We start from the raw sequence: 21,498 nt of genomic DNA, 5'->3' as shown, positions 1-21,498 counted from the left end.
GATCGGGTTGAGGACACAGACACCAACAAGGAAGGTAAGCCACAGAAGGTCATTGCTTAAAAGGCAGGTTGTTCAGTTCATTGAGTGCTGTATCAAAGCACATTCATGAAAAGTTGACTGGAAGGGAAAAGTGTGATAGAAAGCGCAACAAGGATGACTGCAGCCTGCAGAAAGAATTGTCTGAGAATTGACTGAGGCTGGACTGCATCAAGAACCACCACGCACAGACATGTCCAGGAAATGGTCTACAAGTTGTACATTCCAATAATGTCAATCAGAGACAAGGTTAGAGTGTCTTACCTGGGCTAAGGAGAAAGTAACCTGGAGCATTGCTCAGTGGTTCAAACTCCTCTTTTTACATAAAAACAAATGTAGCATTTCATTTGGATATCAAGGTCCCAAGAATCTGGTGGGAGAGTGGAGAGGCACAGAATCCAGGTTGCTTGAAGTCCAGTTTGATGTTTCCACAATCGATGATGATTTGGGGTGCCATGTTATCTGCTGTTGTTGGTCCACTGTGTTTTATTAAGTCTAGAGCCAATTCAGCCTTCTAGCAGGAGATTTTTAGAGCGCTTCATGCTTCCATCTGCAGACAAGTTTTATGGAGACGCTGATTTCCTTTTCAAGCAGGACTCGGCACCTGCCCATAGTGCTAAAAGTGTTAGTTTTTTGCTGATCATGGTATTACTGTGCTTGATTGGCCAGACAACTCATCAGACCTGAAGCCATAGAGAATCTATGGAGTATTGTCAAGAGTATAATGAGAGACACCAGACCCAACAATACAGACGACCTTAAGGCTGCTATCAAAGCAACAACCCAGTCGGGTTGCCAACCCAAAGCAAACTGGGCTTCCATAACACCTCAGCAGTGCTACGGGCTTATTGCCTCCATACCACACCATGCAGTATTTGTGCAAAAGCAGCCAGACCAAGTATTGTGTATAAATGAGCTATTTTAGATTAGTCAGATTTGTTGATTTCTTTTCAAAATGTCGACATTTCTGTATATTATAACCTCTTTATTCTGTTTTGAAATACTACTTTTTGATTTCCATGAGCTGTAAGCCATTATAATCATGATTAAAACAAAAAAATGGCTTGAAATATTTCACTTTATATCTAATGAATCTAGAATATATGAAAGATTCACTTTTTGAAATTAATTAAGGGGAAAAAGGGAACTTTTCCACAATATTTTTGAGTGAGACCCACCTGTATCATAATGTATCTGCCCCTGATGGTCAATATTTGTATTTGTATAGGCCTATGCCAGAAACAAATAAAGTTACCTGGGAAGATCTCCTTCAGTTTTTGTAAAGTTGTTAATGTTGTCACTGACATTCCAAAAGTCAAACACTGAGGAGGTGTATGGCTGTATGCCCTTAAAAACATACATCAGTGAGTCTTTACTGGTTATGTACCCCTATATCTGACACAGTGGTGAATCTGAATCTGAATGCAAGAGTGATCAAGAATTTACAAAAGCAATTAAGACGAAAGGAAAATAAATCCATATCATTTCTTATTTCATTTGTCAACTGAATTCATTATTAGCCACTGTTTTTAAATAGGCCGCCTAAACATTCGATCTATTTTCTAATTAGCCAACATTCAATCTATTTACAAATGCTGGACACAAATGAAACATCCAAAAGCTAGCCTATTGCATCCAAAGAATGGAGTAATTTCCAGCGAGGTTATCAAAGTGTTTTGAATAGATCTGCGGTACATTCACTCGGTTGGCCCTGGCTGTAAGTAGAGATGGCATCTTGGATTTCGAAAACAAGGAAAAAGTTAGTGCAGCCTTTCTAGGTCACTAGGGTCGACATGATGAAACCCGACATCCCCTGGGCAACGCGTGCAGGGGACACTTTCCCTGAAGAGATGCTCGTCTTGGTGAGAGATTACTACTAAATATTAACGATATTTATATAGTGTAAGCCTACTAATAATCGTGTCTGAAACACGATGGCGTGCTGGCAAAAGTTTAACATACGCACATTTAGAAGATGAATAATGTAAGAGACATGCACGGCTGACGCCTCATATGCACCTCAAATAAAATGCGCGGAATAAGAATGTCTCCACAACCTATTTAATGAAGATCGGTCCCTTTTACAACCAATGACGTAGGCTTACTGCAGGGTTACCTGCCAGGCAGATGGCACCTGTGGTACGTCGTGGGAAGGTAAGCTACGGCAAGGAGGAGGCGCCTTGTGTTGAATCATTGAGCAGGTGAGGCGAAGCTTTATATTCAGTTGAATGTTACATTCACACACACGAACGAGTCATTCTTCTCCTGTCTCTACGCGGTGCCTAGGTAAGTTTTCATACAGAATTCTAGACTGAATGGACGCATCTAGAGCCTAGAAGTTGAGGTCTGGAGTGTTTTTTTTAGAATTCTGCTAGGCCTACATTTAGCTACGATATTAAGCCATTTTCTACGCTTTTAGTTTAATTGGTATGCAGTCTTTTAGACACCTTGCGCGTGATGGCCTATGCGTCAAATTTCATCTTGCTTGGGGCGAAAGGCCTCGTTTAGTCTACAGGCTATAGCCAACTTAACATTTTCACTAAACCGAATAAAAATAATTCCCCAACTTCTTAGCTATGTAATATGGGGATTGCTACTGTTAAATGTATTTAACTATTATGTAACGTGTAGAACTGGCCTTTCAAAATTACCAATGTGCTGTGAGTGATGTAGCCTTGATTGTTATATGAAGCCTTTGTTCATTTAGGCAAGATCTGATAACATCGTTTTGCTAATGGATGTACCTCTTGTTGGATGTTCAACTTGGACAAACTCAAACAAAGAGGGCATGCATAATTTATACAATTCTGTCTGCTCATATCGACATCAACGTAACAGATATCACAGTCTGGCACACAATGACCTCAAATATAATTGAAAGGAAATTTGTTGTAAGGAAAAATAGTATTGTGCCTTGTTAATCTTTTGGGTTAAATTTAATTGGTGACTAATTTTGTTTGGGCCTGAAGGCATGTTGAGAAATGTGTTGTAAAAGGTTACTAATGTTAACCTCAGGGCCTTTTTCACCCAGGCTTCACTGATCAGAAAGAAAAATGGCGTCCCAGTTGGAAAAATCAATGGAGGGCCTTATCAAAGTATTCCATAACTACTCTTCAAAAGAAGGGGACAAGTACAAGTTGAGCAAAGTCGAACTGAAGAGTCTGTTACAGGGAGAACTCAGTGACTTTCTGGCGGTGAGTCCTACATGTTTTCACCAATTCAAGTTACTTTAGTCATATAACCATACACATACATTTAACTGGTTTCTCCAACATCCAATCTGTAGGCCAGTAAAGACCCAATGGTCGTGGAAAAAATTATGTCTGACCTGGATGAAAATCGTGATGGGGAAGTCGACTTTCAAGAATTTGTTGTCCTGGTTGCAGCACTAACTGTTGCTTGCAATGAATTCTTTGTGGAGAGTATGAAGAACTAAGTCTTTTCTTGTTGGCATGTTTCCTAACCTGTCCTTCACATAACATGAAGGCAGGCAGGTATATCTTTGGTAATCATTTTAATATGATCAACATGTTTGTTACAGTCCTTTGAAAAATGTTGCTAATACCACATTTAATTAACATTTGTTGTTAGATCAATGTGAATAATTTAAATGTATTTCAAACTTAATGGGAAGTGTATTTGGAATTGTACACCTATGACTAACAACTTTGTGGTAAGTTGTAGTAAAATATACATTTCCTCTCAAGACTCCTAGTGTGTGCTTTCTATTTTTTTTTTATTGAGTATGACCTAAGTCCCTTTTCTCCAACACACTGATTAAATCAAAGCTGTAAGGACCAGGTGCCTGCCAGAACTGCAGTCTATTATTTAACCTGTCACTCATGTAAAACAACCTGTGTAGCCCATACCTAATTGTAATTTATAATGTCAAACAGAGGCTTGAAAGAAATTGGGAATGAAATTGATACTTTCACCAGAGTTTTTAAATATCACTTTGATGGAACACTTTAAACACATAGTTCTATGCTTCAGAGGTGATAAAGAATTTTTCATTGAGGCTATGAAGGCACTATAAGTACATACAAACCTTTCCAAAATCTCAAGACACAACCACCCAAGGCCTTTCTTTGCTTTTATTTATAGGTACATGGCTTCTGCAGCTCCCCAGGGAGCAGACCTTTCCATGGTTTCTATCTACTGGATATGCCAGAGCAAAACAAAATAACTGGACCCCAGGCAATAGAATATCAAGCCCCATTTCACCTTAAATACTGAGCAGCTCAGGGAAATTGAAGGAGCATACATGCTTAGACAGACATCGCAGTAAATGGAAATTTGGTTTGAAGAACATGTTTTTAACCTTTTCAATACACCACACTGATTTCATTCAAATAAGATGCACAGACTGCCTAATATGTTCTTAAATAGTCTCATCTTTCCACCTGTTCCATGAATTATGCAAAACATTATTTAAAATGTTGAATAAATCACAGGTGTGTTTGGTATACAACCACATACATACAACAAGCACAGTATACATTACAACCATTTATTCCAAAAGACTGTATCCCATGAGTCCAGTCTGTCATAAACTCTACAGTAAAAAATGTAATACATTTTAATGTATATATTATGCCCCAAAAATGCATACTTGTAGATGCGGTCATCTCTGAAAACTAAAAATTCCTTAAAATGAAAACCAACATAATCTGTAAATACACTCTGTCGACGGTACTACACATGAAACTCGTATGATATCGACATTGTGAAGCACAGTGATGGCCCTGTGTTGTATAATAAAAACCTTCTTGTACGTTTATGTTCAACAAGCATCCTTTACCCCTCGGGTAAGTCCCTGCTTCACGGCCACAAGTACCAGGTTACGAGGAGAGAAAGCAGGATCAAAGAGAGGCACCAGCTGGCTCGGTATACCTGCCGTCACATCAGTAACAGGACATAAGACATGCCTTTAGTCATTCACGTCACAATTTTTTTTATTTTTATGACATTTAAACATGGCTCTAGCTGTCAGATTAGAATTTGACATTATGTGCACATTACATGCTGAGCGGGTGATAATTAAATGAATAAAACACCATGCAATAGCACGTATGACTACCGGTACAGTTAAGAACTAAATTATTCATACCCCATACACCTTATTTTTTTGATTCCATGTTTCTACCACATTGTCTTACAACCTTTTGGCATGTGGCAGTGTCAAATTATTCATACCCCATACACCTTATTTTTTTGATTCCATGTTTCTACCACATTGTCTTACAACCTTTTGGCATGTGGCAGTGTCATTTTCAGTCAGAACAAACATATTGGTCAAGAGAAAATCAACATTACATCAATATTTGCCAGGGGTATGAATAATTTTGTTCTTAACTGTATATGATATCACTGTCTTTCTGCAAGTCAGATTAATCTGACAAAGATGCAGGTATACATTTATATTTTAACAAATAACCTTTTTTAAGTTTGGTCACCTTGGGATTAACATGGCCACGACTAGGTAGGTAGTACACTAAACAATTGTAGATTAGGCATCCCTGGACTACCTCTATGCTATTTTTAACAGTAACTCTTGGAATAACATGGCCTTGCGTAAACCGACACAGAAAACTCCAGAGAGCAGTCTGGGCTCACCTTGTTCCTGCAGGAAGAGCATCCGGTCCAGCAGCACCAGAGTCTCCACCACAGGGGCCAACAGCAGCACCAGGCTGAAATAGGTCACCACACGGCCCTGCTGTTGCAGCATAGCGTCCACGCGCGCCTGGTCCAGAGGCAGGTCAGCAGGTAGGCCCACGCGTGGCAGACCTAGTCGGGCATATCTGCAGTGGTACGTGTTATGCTTTTATTAGAGTGAAATCACAGGGCGGAGGTATTTCATATGGTTAATATAGTTACTGCATTTTATTTAGCTGGTATACAATGAGCTTTCTTTTTTGTTTTGTTTAATACGGCATAATTTCAACCACTCATTTTCAGCCTCTCAAGATAATGAGCTAAATACTTCATTCACTCTCTTAAAAAAGAATCTGAAAATACTAGTCTAAATTAGTCTGATGGACAAACCAAGAGAGTGTATTTTTGGGAAATACAAATTCTTTCTGTAGTTAATGTATGTAAAAAGGAGCCACAGGTGCCATTATTCAGTACTATTTACCCAGAGCCTATTTACCTACCTCAATAAAGTTAGTGAATGCTCAAACATATAAAACCATTTAGACTATGGCTGCACGATTTGGGGAAAATATCTAACTGCAAGTCAAGATTTTAGTTCAATATTCCAAATTTTGCTTTAAGTTGGGCCACTGATGCCCAGCATGCCTAGCCACAGAGCTTCACTATCTATCACACAAGGAGCGTGACATGAATATAAAAATCATGCATGTGACAAGATTGGGACAGAACTGTGAGCTGCACCATTAATGGCAGCTTCTGCAATTGAATGCATTAGTTCAAATTGTGAGTTTGATTAAAAATCAATTCATTGTGCAGGCTTAGTTTAGACTTGGTGCCAAGTCACACAAGGCGGCCCATGTACTGACTCTGCAAAGGGAAGGGTGTGTGCTTTCTTGATGGTCTGGATGCCGGCCCTGCGCACGTCTGGACGCGCCTCCCGGATGACTGTCTCCAGCACGGCCCGATAGCAGTGCGTCTTCAGCAGCTCGCTCTCCTCACGGAGCCTGTGGACATAGTCCTCCACCGCGTGGCACGCCCCCTCTCGCGCCTTATAGGACAGCTGGTGCCCGGGCAATCCCCTCACCCACTCGCTCATTGGGTAGCCAAAGTCAGAGGGCGTGAGGGCGTCAGCCGATTGGGCGGTGGGGGGAGGGGCAAGGACACCAGGCGGAGAGGGATTCTCCTTGGTGGTGATCTTCATGTAGCAGCAGGCCACCGAGGTGATGCCCTGAACGCGAGGGCAGCTGACAAAATGGCGCAGGAGGGTGGCGCTCAGGTCTCCGCAAGCATGGAGGCCAGTTAAGACGAAACCTCCGCCCATGCGCTCCTCATCCCCAGGGCCAGCAGTCGAGTCCGACAAGGTGCTATTAAACAGGCAGCTAGCTGATTGTCCTGAGCAAACCACTGGACTGGACCTACAGGGACGCTTCACCAGTGGCGTTTGGGTGTGTTTGACATCTGCTGCTGGCGCCGAATCTGATGAACAGCAGGGATTAAAGTGAAAAAAAATCGTTTGACTGAACTTTTTTCAGGCCATAAGTCATACATTCTTCATATATACCTATAGAGATAGCACCCCTTTTGCGGTCGCGACCTATTGGTTTTTAATGTACAAAAAGATGCAAACAGCAAAGTAAAGGGAGTATTCGCCTTATTCACACGACGGCCATTGTTTAAACCAAAACGAGGCTACAGGGTACACTTACTATATAATTAATGCCACCTACAGGCAGTGTTGGGCAAGTTACTTCAAAATCGTCAAAGTAATTTGTTACATTATAATATTACTGTCTCTGAATTGTAAGGCATTACACTACTATTGTATTACTTTTAAGTTACTTTTACCAAAATATCTAGAAATATGGATTTGGAATTCTAAATGCAGTTTATTATGCTCAATGCAGCTCATTGCACTTCTAATGGAGGGCGATGTGGTATAACATAATGACTAAGCTAGGCTTAAGGCTAACAACAGTAGAATGCAATAGGCGCAGTGATGGCTCACGATGCAATACAAGGAACAATCATAGCCAGAATTTTGTTAAAAGCAGACAAAAGGTCGAAGTCTGGTCAATTGTGATAGAAATGCTGTAACTTTAGGCTTAGGCCTACTCATTAAAATCAACAGAGAGCCCACTACCTGTATATTGTAACCCAAAACTTGTCAAGATAGGCTACGCAGTGCCACTGCTGGCCATTTTGGTGCCCTAACTGGTGAAATACAGTATTAATCAGTATGTCATCATATGGTCAACTATAAAGATGTAGGCTAATCTGCCTGTTCCCAGGGATGGGTAGTATTTCTGAAACATGTAATATGTAATTCAAATACAAAATAGTATTTTGTCATTTGTATTTTATTTGGTTGAAGGAAATGGCTCTGTATTTTGTATCAAAATACTTCATTGGTGTGTATTTTTGTATTTTAGAAATACTGCAAAATACTATATGTGAAACACACTAAAAAAAGTAGATACTACACACAGGTGTAATGAATAATTGGTAATTAGGCAACAATGGTTTATTTTTATCGCAATCAGCTAATGTGAGAACAGCTGTGTTCAAAGACACTAACAGCTTTTCAGTGACGGCTATTGTTGAAGCATCAGCTCTGGTCTGAAGCACTGGTGTGAAGTCGTACGCAAGTAAAGATGAGCAAGTTTACCTGTGCAAGTTCACATAAGGGCACCGACAAAGGCAACCATGTCCTATTGTCTCCATGCCAATCTTTAACAGAAAAAATGTCAGATATCTCAATGAACCACAATGACATCAATAGATGGTAAGGTGTTGAGTGTGTTTGAATTCCCTTCCTTGTAGCATCCATTTCTGCATTCTACAGTGGGGACAAGTTCACCTTGTTTAATTAAATAACAATTCTATTTCCTTATTAGCTGCATACTTGAGGTTGGAGATATTAAGGTATATCAAGTTTCTCACATACTGGAACTTCAAGATACATAGCCTTATGATTTTCTTATTCAGTTCTGCACTGGACTTGAATTACGAAATTCGGCACAGATACACAATTATGATTTTGGCCTATTGATTATAATGTGGTTAATTGTAAGCTATGTCAGTCGTTTTGGATAAGCATCAGCTAGTTGACTAAATGTAAATGTAAATTCTTGAATTATTCTTCTGATCACACTACATGAACTTGCATACGGTATACTATTTGGTATGACGGGCCAAATTGTATTGTTTTTTACTATATAGTTTTAATAGGCTAAATGTTTGGGGATATTAAAAAGCTTTTTTTGCAGTGCTTTCATACTTCCTTGAAAAAAGTATTTTGAGTATTTTCTAAATACAAAAATACAGTATTTTATTTTGATACATAATATGGTTACTGTATTTTGTAGTTTATTTTGATACATTAAAAATGAGGGTATTAGGTATTTTATTTTGAAATACATTCTGATGTATTTTTGCCCATCCCTGCCTGTTCCCAGCATCAGAACACTTTGCGATGGTTAGCGTGTCGTAATTCAAGTCCAGTGCAGAACTGAATAAGAAAATCATAAGGCTATGTATCTTGAAGTTCCAGTATGTGAGAAACTTGATATGCCTTAATATCTCCAACCTCAAGTATGCAGCTAATAAGGAAATAGAATTGTTATTTAATTAAACAAGGTGAACTTGTCCCCACTGTAGAATGCAGAAATGGATGCTACAAGGAAGGGAATTCAAACACACTCAACACCTTACCATCTATTGATGTCATTGTGGTTCATTGAGATATCTGACATTTTTTCTGTTAAAGATTGGCATGGAGACAATAGGACATGGTTGCCTTTGTCGGTGCCCTTATGTGAACTTGCACAGGTAAACTTGCTCATCTTTACTTGCGTACGACTTCACACCAGTGCTTCAGACCAGAGCTGATGCTTCAACAATAGCCGTCACTGAAAAGCTGTTAGCTGTTCTCACATTAGCTGATTGCGATAAAAATAAACCATTGTTGCCTAATTACCAATTATTCATTACACCTGTGTGTAGTATCTACTTTTTTTAGTGTGTTTCACATATAGTATTTTGCAGTATTTCTAAAATACAAAAATACACACCAATAAAGTATTTTGATACAAAATACAGAGCCATTTCCTTCAACCAAATAAAATACAAATGACAAAATACTATTTTGTATTTGAAATACATATTACATGTTTCAGAAATACTACCCATCCCTGGGAACAGGCAGATTAGCCTACATCTTTATAGTTGACCATATGATGACATACTTGGGTTAATACTGTATTTCACCAGTTAGGGCACCAAAATGGCCAGCAGTGGCACTGCGTAGCCTATCTTGACAAGTTTTGGGTTACAATATACAGGTAGTGGGCTCTCTGTTGATTTTAATGAGTAGGCCTAAGCCTAAAGTTACAGCATTTCTATCACAATTGACCAGACTTCGACCTTTTGTCTGCTTTTAACAAAATTCTGGCTATGATTGTTCCTTGTATTGCATCATGAGCCATCACTGCGCCTATTGCATTCTACTGTTAGCCTTAAGCCTAGCTCAGTCATGTTATACCCCATCGCCCTCCATTAGAAGGAATGAGCTGCATTGAGCATAATAAACTGCATTTAGAATTCCAAATCCATATTTCTAGATATTTTGGTAAAAGTAACTTAAAAGTAATACAATAGTAGTGTAATGCCTTACAATTCAAAGACAGTAATATTATAATGTAACAAATTACTTTGAAATGACAGTAATAAGTAATACATAATACATTACGATTTTGAAGTAACTTGCCAAACACTGCCCCTGGCACTTTCATTTCTTTACACCATGGCTTGTTAGTTCTCCCCCATTTCCAACAGCTGCCCATCTCCATTTATTTTTTAGCTTTTGACACCTGCCTTCCTTTAGCAACAACGCATCCATGACAGCTAGTGGCCTTGCCAAATAGACGCAAATTACGCTAATATGCGAGGTTCTGGTAGGCATACTGGTTATGGTTTTGTGCTATAAATTAATAATATTTTTTAGCAAAGTTTTAAGTTGACTATTTTGATTGCATGGTTATTTTTTGTCAACATACACTCACAACCTACTGTCGTTATAAGTGAGGCCTAAAGCAAAATAGGCTACAAGGCTGCCTGTGCGTCACAAACACGACTGACCCCCTTACTAAACAGTTCGCGATGAAGACAATATTATTATTATTTTATGTTAACACGCTGTCAAAACCTTCCGTTGCAAATTGTGAAAAACATTGTTGTACATGTCATAACAGACGGGATAATACATTGCATACGGTTTATATTGCGTCGCTTTACACATAATGTTAGTTGCATTGATTAAAAACTGTAACAATAATAGTAGCCTACATGGGGTGGCATAGCAGGCTATCTGTTCAAGTCATAGGTGACACCCAAAATGAATGACCTCCCCTGACAAGAGTTCGCGATAGTAAGAAATTGTCTACATTGATGCACGGAAAGAACAGCCTAGGCCTACGCTTCTTCTCCGAATTCGCACATAGAGCTCACAATATCATATCCAAAAAAGTTAAACGGATTTGCCAACCTCATCAGCTGTCTCGATTGTGTCACTATAATCCAACTTTTAGACCGTTATTAGTCCTCCATATGTGTTCTTTTTTTTAAAGCAAACGCCCCAGGCCAACGAGACAAGCGTGTAGCTAACATAAACAAAGCGGAACTCATGGCTGAGGTAGGCTAGGCTATCTTCTTGAGCAGTCACTGATTGAGACACAGAAAGTTCTCAAGAACACTATTAGCAGCTAGGTCTTTAAACATTTATCATCACACACATTAATTCATCGGACCTAATATTTGTAGTTGCCTTAAAAAAAGGAAAGGAAAAGAAAAGGTGATAGCCGCCCCCCCCCCTCCTATTTTTTTTTCTCATCGGATCTGCATCGATCTCAAATATGACATTTCTAAAATCAAATTGACGGAAATCCGTCCTACGACGGAGAACTTTAATCCTTGGAACAGTCGTGTGCCTGGAGGTCCTCCAAAATGGGGCCAGGGCAATCTGTCACCTGGTGCATTGACAGCGCTCTGGCTATGGCTCCTTCAGCGCAGCTTGGCGAGTCACACTCCGCTGACCGCAGACACTGGCCCTTGGAGTCCGGCTGATGATCCGAGGCTGACATGGATATCCACTGTCTCTTTTTACAGAGGCCACCAGCGGAGGCCGGCCACTCACTTTCATCGTCCCTCCTATTCAGCTGCTCAATGAAGTCTTCCCACGAGGCCTTTGGATTGACCCAGCCTACAACGTGATGAGGTGACGGACCAGACACCACTTGGGGAATATGGTTAGCGTCAGTCTAGGAGGGTAGAAATGGGCATTTGAGACATTGTTTGATTGGCAGTTAGGTAGGTATAATAGGGGGGAAAGTGAGTTTAGCTGAAATGAACATGGAGTTTGTTTTGTTAGAAGCTTAATAACAGCTACCTTTTTGAGCCTCTCCTTTTCCAGTGTAAAGCGGAGCTGTCCGTCAAACTTTTTGGCCATCGACACCAGGTTGGCATCTGCCTCAATTGCAGTGACAGACAAGCCGAGCCCAAAGGATAAAAAACGTGTCAGGTGCCCCTAATAATCAATTAAAAATTAAGATACATTTGGTGCATCGCTGTTCTTAATTTGTTTTGTGTAAAAGTGGGCAAGAATTACCTGTCCTGAACCCACGTCAACAACGTCATCACAGTTGGTCTGTTGACACAGATTTGTCACCATCTGACAAAAGAGACAAGAAACAAATCAACACATGTACTGACTACCTTCAAAACTAATAACCTTGACAAAATGGGGGAAATATCTTTGGTCCTATAATTTTTGTGTGACTGGTGGTGGATTAAGACGCTACTCTGATGCTAAATGTTACTAAGGTTACGACATTGATGATGGCATCAAGCCTACACAATGTCCTCTGAGCATACCATCCCCAGCCTGCGAATCTCATGCTGCTTCTTTGGTTTCACATGCTTTCGGAAGATGTGTCCTAAGAGGGAACTCTGGCTTTGATTGCTGTGGAATTCTTCCGGCTTTATCCCAGGATGGATTGACCCCTGATCAGGAGGGACTCTCGGATAGGCCAACGCATGGGCAGAGGCTCGGAAGGCGAGGAGAGAGAGAGGCCAGACAGATGGATATCTGTTCAAGTGGCAGGTTGAGGGAGGGAGGGAGAGAGAGAGATTTGTATAGGGTACATCAACAAAAATCTGATCTGTACGCTTTTGCCAAACCTAAAAAGATAGCTCACAACCTTACCCTCTGTTTGTGACACTTTTGTCAAGCAGTAGATCAGCAATCTGTGGTGGTGACAGCTGATTTAGAGGCTCCTGCCAGCTTAATGGCAAGGACTCCCAGAGATTTTCACTGAAAAACTCCTGCAGACAATCGAGTTAAACAGCCTGTAGCTCAACCTTATAACGTGTAAAAGGGAAACACAGTAGTGGATAAATGACTTACAATGATGTATGAATCTGAGATGTGCTTGTAAAGAGAAAGCAGATTCGTAACACTCTTCGCCAAATGTCTCTGTTGTTCATCGGTGAGGGTGGCAGAGAACATCCTCTGAGGGCAGCACAAAAAAAGGGTAAAGAAGTCGCCCACGGCAATTTATCAAAGAGATTGTCAAGACATAACTAATGCTGTTTTGCCCGCCTGCTGAGAACCATAACATAAGATGCCTTTAGTTTGCTGCAATTCAGTCAATCTAGTGACCTACTTTTCGATAATACACAGTCATATACTTAGGTCATATTCATCAGCTCGGCACATACAGTAAAAATGCAGTTATGAAGTCAATGAAAGAAATAGGACCATCTAGCTCCTAACCCCGGTTTCCCACATTGCGTTTGTACCCGGAAGCACATTCGTTGTAGTTCCCAGGTCCCAGGAAGCCGAAACAAATCAGCGTGGCCAACAGTAGAGTTAACATATGATTATGTCAGTTTTTATGGTCTAGTAGGCCTACATCTGGACTAATGATTTTACGGCTACATAACACGGAAACAAAAGTCATTCGGTAGGTTTGCGATTTTTGTTTAAAAATGATTGAATGTTCGCTAGTGAGATAGGAGCTAACCATGTTAGCTCAAAGGCTAACGTTAGCTTACTTAACGTTACTTGAGTTTGCGACATTAGCTCAGCTGTTCTCAAAAATATTGCTGGTTTTGGTACCGCATACCAATACCAAAAAAATAATTTCCTAACTAGTTGTAAGGTTAAACTATAGGTAGAATAAAGGCAAGCACCTTGTAGGCTAACGTGAAGTCCATGTCCAATGTTGTTGAAACCTCTGTGAAATGTGTGCGGTTACTTAACCTCTGGACTGTATTGTATTTCCTGTTAAATAAATGCGGTTGGTCTTCTGTTTTAGATGTTCAAGAGGCAGACATGGTTTGGCATTTTTACTTACTGAATTTTTAATTGATCTACATCAACATCACCTCCAGTCTTCCCACTCCACATCGTGTTAAACAGTGACCGACTGCAACCATCAGAACAGTGTGCAGGTAGTTGAAAGACCACTGTCAAAAATGTCGGGACTCATGGTGCATTATGATGTGTCTGGCAGTAGTGAGACTGGCGGGGATTGTAAAAAGCCAACAGGGAACGACAAGCACAAACGTTTCCTCAAGAGCCGACGATTCCTTGAAAGAAAAGGCTTCCTGAATAACAAACAAAACAAGACCCAGCAAAGACACAACTCGTGCCCAAACGGCAAATTCCAACACCAGCAGCATCACCCAGGACCTAAGCCTTTCCACACTGCTGGTAAACAAGCTTCAGAAGCCAGCAAATCCTTCCACACAAAATTCACCCCACAGCAAAGAGAAGGTGCAAGTTCCTCCACTTCTACTTCAGTCCATACTAACCCGAAACCCTGCCTCGGTTCTAGTCAGACCAAGAAACCCACAGCCCCTGCAGCCAGTGCCAGCTCATCCTTACCTCAGGAAAGAACGGTTACAGCCACCTCAGAGAGCATTGTTGTCACACAATCGGTCCAGGGGAGTGTGCCCCCCTGTGGTAATCCACTGAAGTACTTGGCCATAGACTGTGAGATGGTGGGCACAGGGCCAAAGGGTAAAAACAGTGAGTTAGCCCGCTGCAGTATTGTGTCCTATGAGGGTGACGTTGTCTATGACAAGTTCATCAAACCCATCAATCCAGTTACGGATCTGAGAACCCGCTGGAGTGGAATCCGTTGGCAGAACCTACGGAACGCCACACCATTTATAGAAGCCAAAAAAGAGGTGCGTGAACAGTGATTTTTGTCTTTAATAGTGTCTGTAGATTTGATGTAAAATAAAAATCCAGTAGCCTTTGACAGTATTTGAAAAAGCCTTCTTTCAGAAATGCTGATGTTATCTTTTGCTTTCAGAGAGTAGTATTCAAATGTAACACTGTACTGTAAATCTGTGAATGTCAATAAAACAAAGAAGAACTTGAGTGGCCTTGTTGGTGACAGTGCAGTATTCAGTGTCCCTTCTTTTTGACAATGTTTGTAGATTTTGAAGATCATCTCCGGCAGGGTGGTGGTTGGCCATGCCATCCACAATGATCTCAAGGCCCTGAAGTACACTCATCCAGCTGGGCTGACACGAGACACCTCTCGCATCCCGCTCCTGAATAAGAAAGCAGGCATACCAGAAACAGAGGTTGCCTCCTTAAAGAGACTCACCAAGGCTCTTTTCAATCGGGACATTCAGGTAAGCACCAGATGGAGGGACCCATTCCCATACACTAGAACAGAGGTCACTAACAGGCAGACCTTAACATGATCCTATCCAGACCCTGGACCCATATCCTAGTTATAGAGATGTTCCATATAACAATAAGAGCATTAAAACCAACTTCAGTAGCTTTAAGGACCATCACATCGCTTAAGCTTACTGCTGCTCATCCAATCAAATCTGTGCATTCTGATAAAGTCGAGTCTGTGTTTGAAGTTGCTATGACAGCTGACAGGAAAAATGAAAGATGAGAGAAGAGGGATGAGACGAGAGACACTCAGATGAATAAGTAGGTTGGCGATGAGTAATTTATTTTGTTTCATGCCTTGCTCAAAGAGAAGAAAACTAGACTGCAAGTATAGAGCTTTTAATAACGGTTGGACCAACATGTATATCAAATATTTTGAGATTACAGCCATCATTAAAGCACCTTGAAGTGCCACTATATGAGACATAACAAATCTTCTGAGCAAGCATACATTACTCAGTCAACAGTGAACTGAGGGCACAGAAACTTAAGATCAGAGAGGGCAATGGGATTGACCAATCAGAATCTTATCACATTCATTCACTGTCCAACAATATGCAAATTAATGTTCCCTGAAAGTTTCCTGGATTTTGGGTTGACATGAAAAAGTTGCTGATGGTGGGGTTCAAGGAACCTTCAGCTGCGGAATATCCCTCCTGTCTCAGCCCAAGTTCTATTTAAGTTCAACTTAATATCTTAAAATACTCCCTTTTGGAGAAAAAGGCGTGATCTCATCTTAGACTTTGCTTTCTTATGGGTATGCCTACTTATTTGATTTGACTTTTGACTTAATTAAACATTGATACAACTAGGCTACCACTATACATATACTGATACAAACACCATCATAATGCATGTTAAACATTATTATGCACTAGAATAAACGCTATGGGGCCCTTAATCAGCAGCACAAGCAACATAATCAAAAGTCAAAATCTGAGTTCCTAGTTTCAAAAGAATAAGTCTGAACGTGTATATTTATGATTTGAAAACCACCATGGTCAAGGCTCCATGGTTTGGTCTGTCAGACCACAAATGCATATTTCTGCTTTTTCCCCAAAGTCGGTCGGTAAAATAACTTTGCTGCTTCAGGCGATCTAGGTACTGCTATTATGAAAAATGCTGTTTCCTTTTTCCAGGTTGGGCGGAATGGGCATTCCTCAGTGGAAGATGCAAAGGCCACCATGGACTTGTACAAAATGGTGGCTGTGGAGTGGGAGAAAGCATTAGCATCTAAACCTCCTACTCAGTGATTACACTGTGAACCTTATGCCCTCTGTTTAAGCATTTAATATGAAGACTTTTTGCCATTCAACATTTTCGGATTTTATCTTGGGAGTCACTGCGCTTCCCTGAGAAAATGTTCTGATGTGGTTGATGCTGCCACATGGGGGCAGTAATAGTTCAACTTCAGGTTGTAGAGGAATGAGAATGTTTAAAAATGGGGATCCTTCCACAAAGACCAGACAAGAATCTCTGTTGGTGCTTAATATAGTCAATTTCATGGGGTAAAAAAAGTAAAATATGATTTTATACTTGCTATCTCTCTGTGCCATGTCAATGTGTTTTAAATAACGTTTACACCTCATTTGAAATGATGAATGTTTTATATGTAAGTGTTGAATATGTCCGAAACAAGGGATGTCATAAACACTCAGGAAATCCCAAATGATTCTCGTCTTCATGGGGACATTGAGGTGTCCCATATTTTTAGTGTTCACTACCCCTCGGCCTTCCTCCCCACTGATTATGCACATGAACAGTCCAGTCTCAGACTATGAGTTTTGGAAATTGGGGCGGGGACACCACACATTCTCAGTACTCATTGAGGAACTTATGCACTTAGAAGTAGATTTTAAAAATTGAGTTTTTTAAGCTTGCTTAGAGAAATGAGCGGAAAGTTACTGTTGCCTGAATAATGTCAGATCATCGGTCTAGGATGAGTCGCTTAGCAGCGGGAGTGATGGAGTTGTGTGTAGAGTGAGGGGCCATTCCCTCTCGCTCTGCGGTTAGGATGGAAGGTTACAGGTTTGTCTGGGAGGAAGATGAGACTTAATCTCACTCCTCCCGGCTCACACTGTTCCCCTTCTTTAAGCCACTGGCCAGGGCCCTTGGCAAACTTGGAGCAGAAGCATCGCTCCTCGCCTGTGAATTCAACACCACAACATTAATTATGCCACTTCCTTGTCCCCACGCCGGGGCTCATGCAAAGCTCCACAGCTGCACTGATGCTGCAGCTAATCAAAGAAGGGCTTTTCTCACTAACCGCCACTTCACACACACACCATTCTCAGTTCAGTCCCCCGATCACTGCCCTATTCGCCACACCACTGTGTTGTGACTGCACTCAGTCAACCTGTTAAAGTGGAGCATTCCTCAACAATCTGTGTTTATTGAGCTGGGATGCTTATTTCTTGTTTAAATGCCATGAGAGAAAGAAATATTTTTTCCAGTACAGTCATCTTAACCATCAATGTTTTTTCTGGGAGAGGAGTGATATACAAAAGAGGAATAATATATTCCTGCAGACTTCAGCATATTTTTTTTCTCTTTTCCTTAAAAGGTGTTTTAAGTGGTGGAAAAGAGTGGTCTCCACGTCATCAGTTGACAGTGGGCAATCTATTTCAGGTCATTAATTAGATTACTCAGGATTTGGTTTGGATTACACTCAACTTCCATAAAAACCTCTGGAAGGCTTTGGTAATGTCTTATAAATCCTCTAGTGGTTTTGGTGAAACTGTGATTCAGAAAAAAGCATGCTCATCAGCTACCAAATCTTTTATGGCTTTACCATGTCGATGGAATAAAGGGCAGATTTTTGTTCTCTGTACTCTGAGCATGGTCCATGTTTTAGTGGTATTTAGCACTAAAAGCATAACTGTCTAGGCTGTACCTGAACCGTATATCATCTTCCATTACATTTGGAACTGGCATAGGAGAGAACTTTGTGAAGCTGCCTCATTTGTAGTCATATTTGTGTAAGTTACTCATACTTTCAAATATGCATTCTCCACTCGCACTGTCCACTGAAGTGACTGTGTCAACTGAGTCCACACACAGGACTGCTCTGTTCTTTGCTCTCTCGGGCGCAGCATCAAAACTCGAGGCTAGGAGCTGTCGGCACCTCATCTACCAGTTGGCTAAATCCAGAACACTACACTCCCCCACAACTGGACAGTAGCAGATTAGAGAGTGGGCCTTCAGGTGATGCACCATTCCTTCTAGGGATGTAACGGTATGAAAATGTAACCTCCCGCTTATAGTGACCAAAGTGATCACGGTTTTCAGTATTATCATGGTATAAAAAGACGCAGAGTGGCTACATGATACAGTACACGTTTTGCGGTGAAAATGTTCCGCCTTTTAGGTGTAACTTAATCTGAATCGCAGTTAAATCCATCAATTAGACAACAGAATCAGTAGGGTACCGTTTTTTTTCCCCATTGTACCAGGCCTACTGTAGGGGAGAGTGGGGTGATTGGTGCCAGTGGGGAAGTTGTGCCACCCCATATTTCTAGGAAACTATAGAAGAAATTGGTCATGTGACCACACATTTTTGAAGACTCAGCCATTTCAATCATCCTGCAGAGAAGAGAGCCTCATTGCATGAGAGGTAAGCACATTTAAGTTAAAAGAACTGTTTTTTGCCTTTCAAAGTAAAAAATGATCATGTTTTTTTTGATTGTTGTGTCAAAACAGTTATAGACAAGTTTGAAACATTTCACACATGTTTTAGTGCTTTGGTAAGCTACATTATGAGTCTATACAGGTAGCATGATGTTAGCTCAAATCTGATGGATGATGCATTTTTTCCAAAATGGTGGGGTTGGGGTGATTTGTGCCAAAGGCCCTGGGTTAAGTTGTGCCAGTGGCACCTCCACTTATACTCACCCCACTTATAAATAATGTTTTAAACATATTATTTTATTGTAATTGTGCATTTTATTCTTACATTTTATTACTAAAACTATGTGACATTCTTTATTTTAGACCAAAAATAGAAATATACCATCATGCCACAGAGTTATAAGAGGAAGACAGGCAGGGCATACTGTATGGAGACGGAGCTGGCAGAACATATAAAGGCACTAGCAGTAATGTTTCACGGTCTAAGTCCATGAAATGCTGTGAACTTCACACACACTGACCAGGAAGCCTGGGAAGGAGAGGGGGAACATCATCTCTAGGTAGTAGCAGTGGCAGAGTTGACATCTACACAACCACATCCAACCACCTAAATCTGCTGTAAACTTCTCTGATCAACAAAACTTTAATCTCATTTCAGGTATGACTTCCCTCCACACAAGATCTACAACATGGATGAAACTGGTGTGACAATGGAAAATGACCTTTGATGTGCTCATGTGGCGTAATAGGCTTGTAGAAAATTGGCCTTTGATGTTGTAAAATAACTTTAAATAAACCTTAAATGAGTAATTTTGTATTGAATTTGTCTAGCTTTTATAAAGCATTACAGTGTCTGAGATCAAAATATACTGTTTTACTTCAATAATCGATGGCACAATTTACCCCAATGCATTCTCTTCAAAGGCACAACTTACCCCGCACCGGGTGCAAGTTGTGCCATAAGACCACTTTTTTTCAGAAAGCTATATCTCTTAAATACTATATTTCAGATTGAAAGTGATTGTTCCCAGAGATGCACCACATCCTGAAATATATGTTCATATTGTAGTTGGAAGCATTACTCTCATGGCCTCCCTTTAAAGTCACTTTAAGTAAAAACTGGCACAACTCACTCCACTCTCCCCTATGTCAAAAGCAGGCTCGAATGAAGCTGGGAAGGATTTTACGGTTTTCACACCGTAGTAATCAACTGTGATAATTATGAAATTTGAAATGAAAACGGTAATTGTTATCGTCAACATTTTTATCGCGGTTTACCATTATACTGGTAATCGTTACATCCCTAATTCCCTCTTGGTCAGGCTTTCCATTTCAGAAAAGTGGGTAGCACCTAAACATCCTGTAGGCTACATGTAGTTCACTGCTTTGAAGGATTGTTCTGAGTTTTGGTTAGTTTGACAGGAATTAGTAATTCTTTGACAGGAAGCAGGGATCAAGGTGAATCAAACATTTTACCAATATCATATATAAAGTATAGTATAATGAACTTCCTGCATAGCTCTTGTAGTTTCACCTTCTATTTGAATTCCTTTTTTATACACTTCAATATACGTGACTATTAAAGTATGCCTAATGAATAATAAAAAGAGTTCAGCGTGTAAATATAGCACACAGACACTGTGAAACATGGAGATCAAACAAATCCTTCTGGATCCAACCACTTCCTTGAAAATCTGTCTCAGCCTTCCTTATTCCTGTGAAGAGATGCAATGTCCAGCCATCTCCTAAGTCCTGGCGTTGACCCTCCAGTCTGTGCCTATATGTTAAATTCCTCCAGGGCCTCACACCTAGCCTGGGCTGTCAGCTTCAGCAGGACGGGCACAAAGCTGTATTCACCCTCCCTCCCCATCACTGTGCGTTGCTCATCACTACCACGCTCCCACGCCCACCTCGGTTGTCTTGTTGCTTGCAGTCTGTGCTGTGCTTGCCAACCTGAGAATCACTTCATGTCTGCCACAGAGATGAGCAGCGTGAGTCACCACGTTGTTTGCCATGTCACAGGTCACCTGTTAGTACTTAGTAGTCAACCGCATTCAGAGTTAGGAGTGAAGTCCCTAACTCTTCACCTTGTCTTCAGTTACAGTTCCTAAATCAACTCAGTCTCTGACACAAGTGTTTTTGACAAACATGTTGGCAAATATGGCTGGTTGGTCTTGCAAGTATGCATAAAAAGAATCAGCTGGAGGTTGTTCACAGTTTATTTATCTGAAAAACAAGTCAACAAATAAATCATGCACACACTGACATTTGCTTTGTGAGTGCAGCTATTTAAAACGTGTAAATCAAAAGAAAGACAGAGTAGTCTGCTTACTGTTCTGTAACTTCTTCCCACGTTTATTTAACTGATGTTCGAGTCATTCTGATGAAGGTCTGAGTTACCAAAATATTAGTTTAGTTATAAA

The 21,498-nt window shown here is 40.6% G+C and overlaps 3 protein-coding genes across 7 annotated transcripts; 2 read left to right on the top strand and 1 right to left on the bottom strand.

The window, feature by feature from the left end:
• The first annotated feature begins 2,179 nt into the window (after nucleotides 1–2,179).
• On the top strand, nucleotides 2,180–3,744 carry s100a1 (S100 calcium binding protein A1). 2 transcript variants are annotated; one of them, XM_076280052.1, is made up of 3 exons: nucleotides 2,180–2,237; nucleotides 3,068–3,230; nucleotides 3,323–3,744. In XM_076280052.1, exons 2-3 carry the CDS (start codon nucleotides 3,090–3,092, stop codon nucleotides 3,470–3,472), a joined length of 291 nt encoding a protein of 96 aa, XP_076136167.1. In that variant the 5' UTR covers nucleotides 2,180–2,237; nucleotides 3,068–3,089; the 3' UTR covers nucleotides 3,473–3,744. The 2 variants fall into 2 exon arrangements, with proteins under 2 accessions (XP_076136167.1, XP_076136166.1); XM_076280051.1 differs by lacking the exon at nucleotides 2,180–2,237 and adding an exon at nucleotides 2,243–2,322.
• A 384-nt stretch (nucleotides 3,745–4,128) lies between these two features.
• Nucleotides 4,129–13,974, bottom strand: mettl25b (methyltransferase like 25B). Its single transcript, XM_076279635.1, has 10 exons — nucleotides 13,939–13,974; nucleotides 13,151–13,255; nucleotides 12,950–13,068; nucleotides 12,619–12,832; nucleotides 12,353–12,415; nucleotides 12,134–12,271; nucleotides 11,666–12,005; nucleotides 6,558–7,173; nucleotides 5,653–5,837; nucleotides 4,129–4,929 (listed from the first exon to the last, which is right to left on the bottom strand). The coding sequence occupies exons 1-10, from the start codon at nucleotides 13,960–13,962 to the stop codon at nucleotides 4,820–4,822; spliced, it is 1,914 nt and encodes a 637-aa protein (XP_076135750.1). The 5' UTR covers nucleotides 13,963–13,974; the 3' UTR covers nucleotides 4,129–4,819.
• isg20l2 (interferon stimulated exonuclease gene 20-like 2) lies at nucleotides 13,259–19,885 on the top strand. Of its 4 annotated transcripts, none has more exons than XR_012986230.1 (5): nucleotides 13,259–13,709; nucleotides 14,064–14,940; nucleotides 15,196–15,396; nucleotides 16,588–19,061; nucleotides 19,734–19,885. XR_012986230.1 is itself a non-coding variant. In XM_076280050.1 (4 exons), exons 2-4 carry the CDS (start codon nucleotides 14,224–14,226, stop codon nucleotides 16,699–16,701), a joined length of 1,032 nt encoding a protein of 343 aa, XP_076136165.1. In that variant the 5' UTR covers nucleotides 13,259–13,709; nucleotides 14,064–14,223; the 3' UTR covers nucleotides 16,702–19,885. The 4 variants fall into 4 exon arrangements, 1 of the variants encoding a protein (XP_076136165.1); XR_012986228.1 differs by having other exon boundaries at nucleotides 19,439–19,885; XR_012986229.1 differs by having other exon boundaries at nucleotides 16,588–19,635.
• The last annotated feature ends 1,613 nt before the right edge of the window (nucleotides 19,886–21,498 follow it).

The sequence above is a fragment of the Alosa pseudoharengus genome, unplaced genomic scaffold (genome assembly GCF_046254945.1).
Source record: "Alosa pseudoharengus isolate Yale_2024_CS ecotype anadromous, Long Island Sound unplaced genomic scaffold, YU_APseudo_1.1 YU_APseudo_1.1_scf_12, whole genome shotgun sequence".
NCBI classification, from domain to species: Eukaryota; Metazoa; Chordata; class Actinopteri; order Clupeiformes; family Clupeidae; genus Alosa; species Alosa pseudoharengus.
The sequence above is the reverse complement of the archived record's forward strand: the minus strand, read 5'-3'. Positions and strand labels throughout refer to the sequence as shown.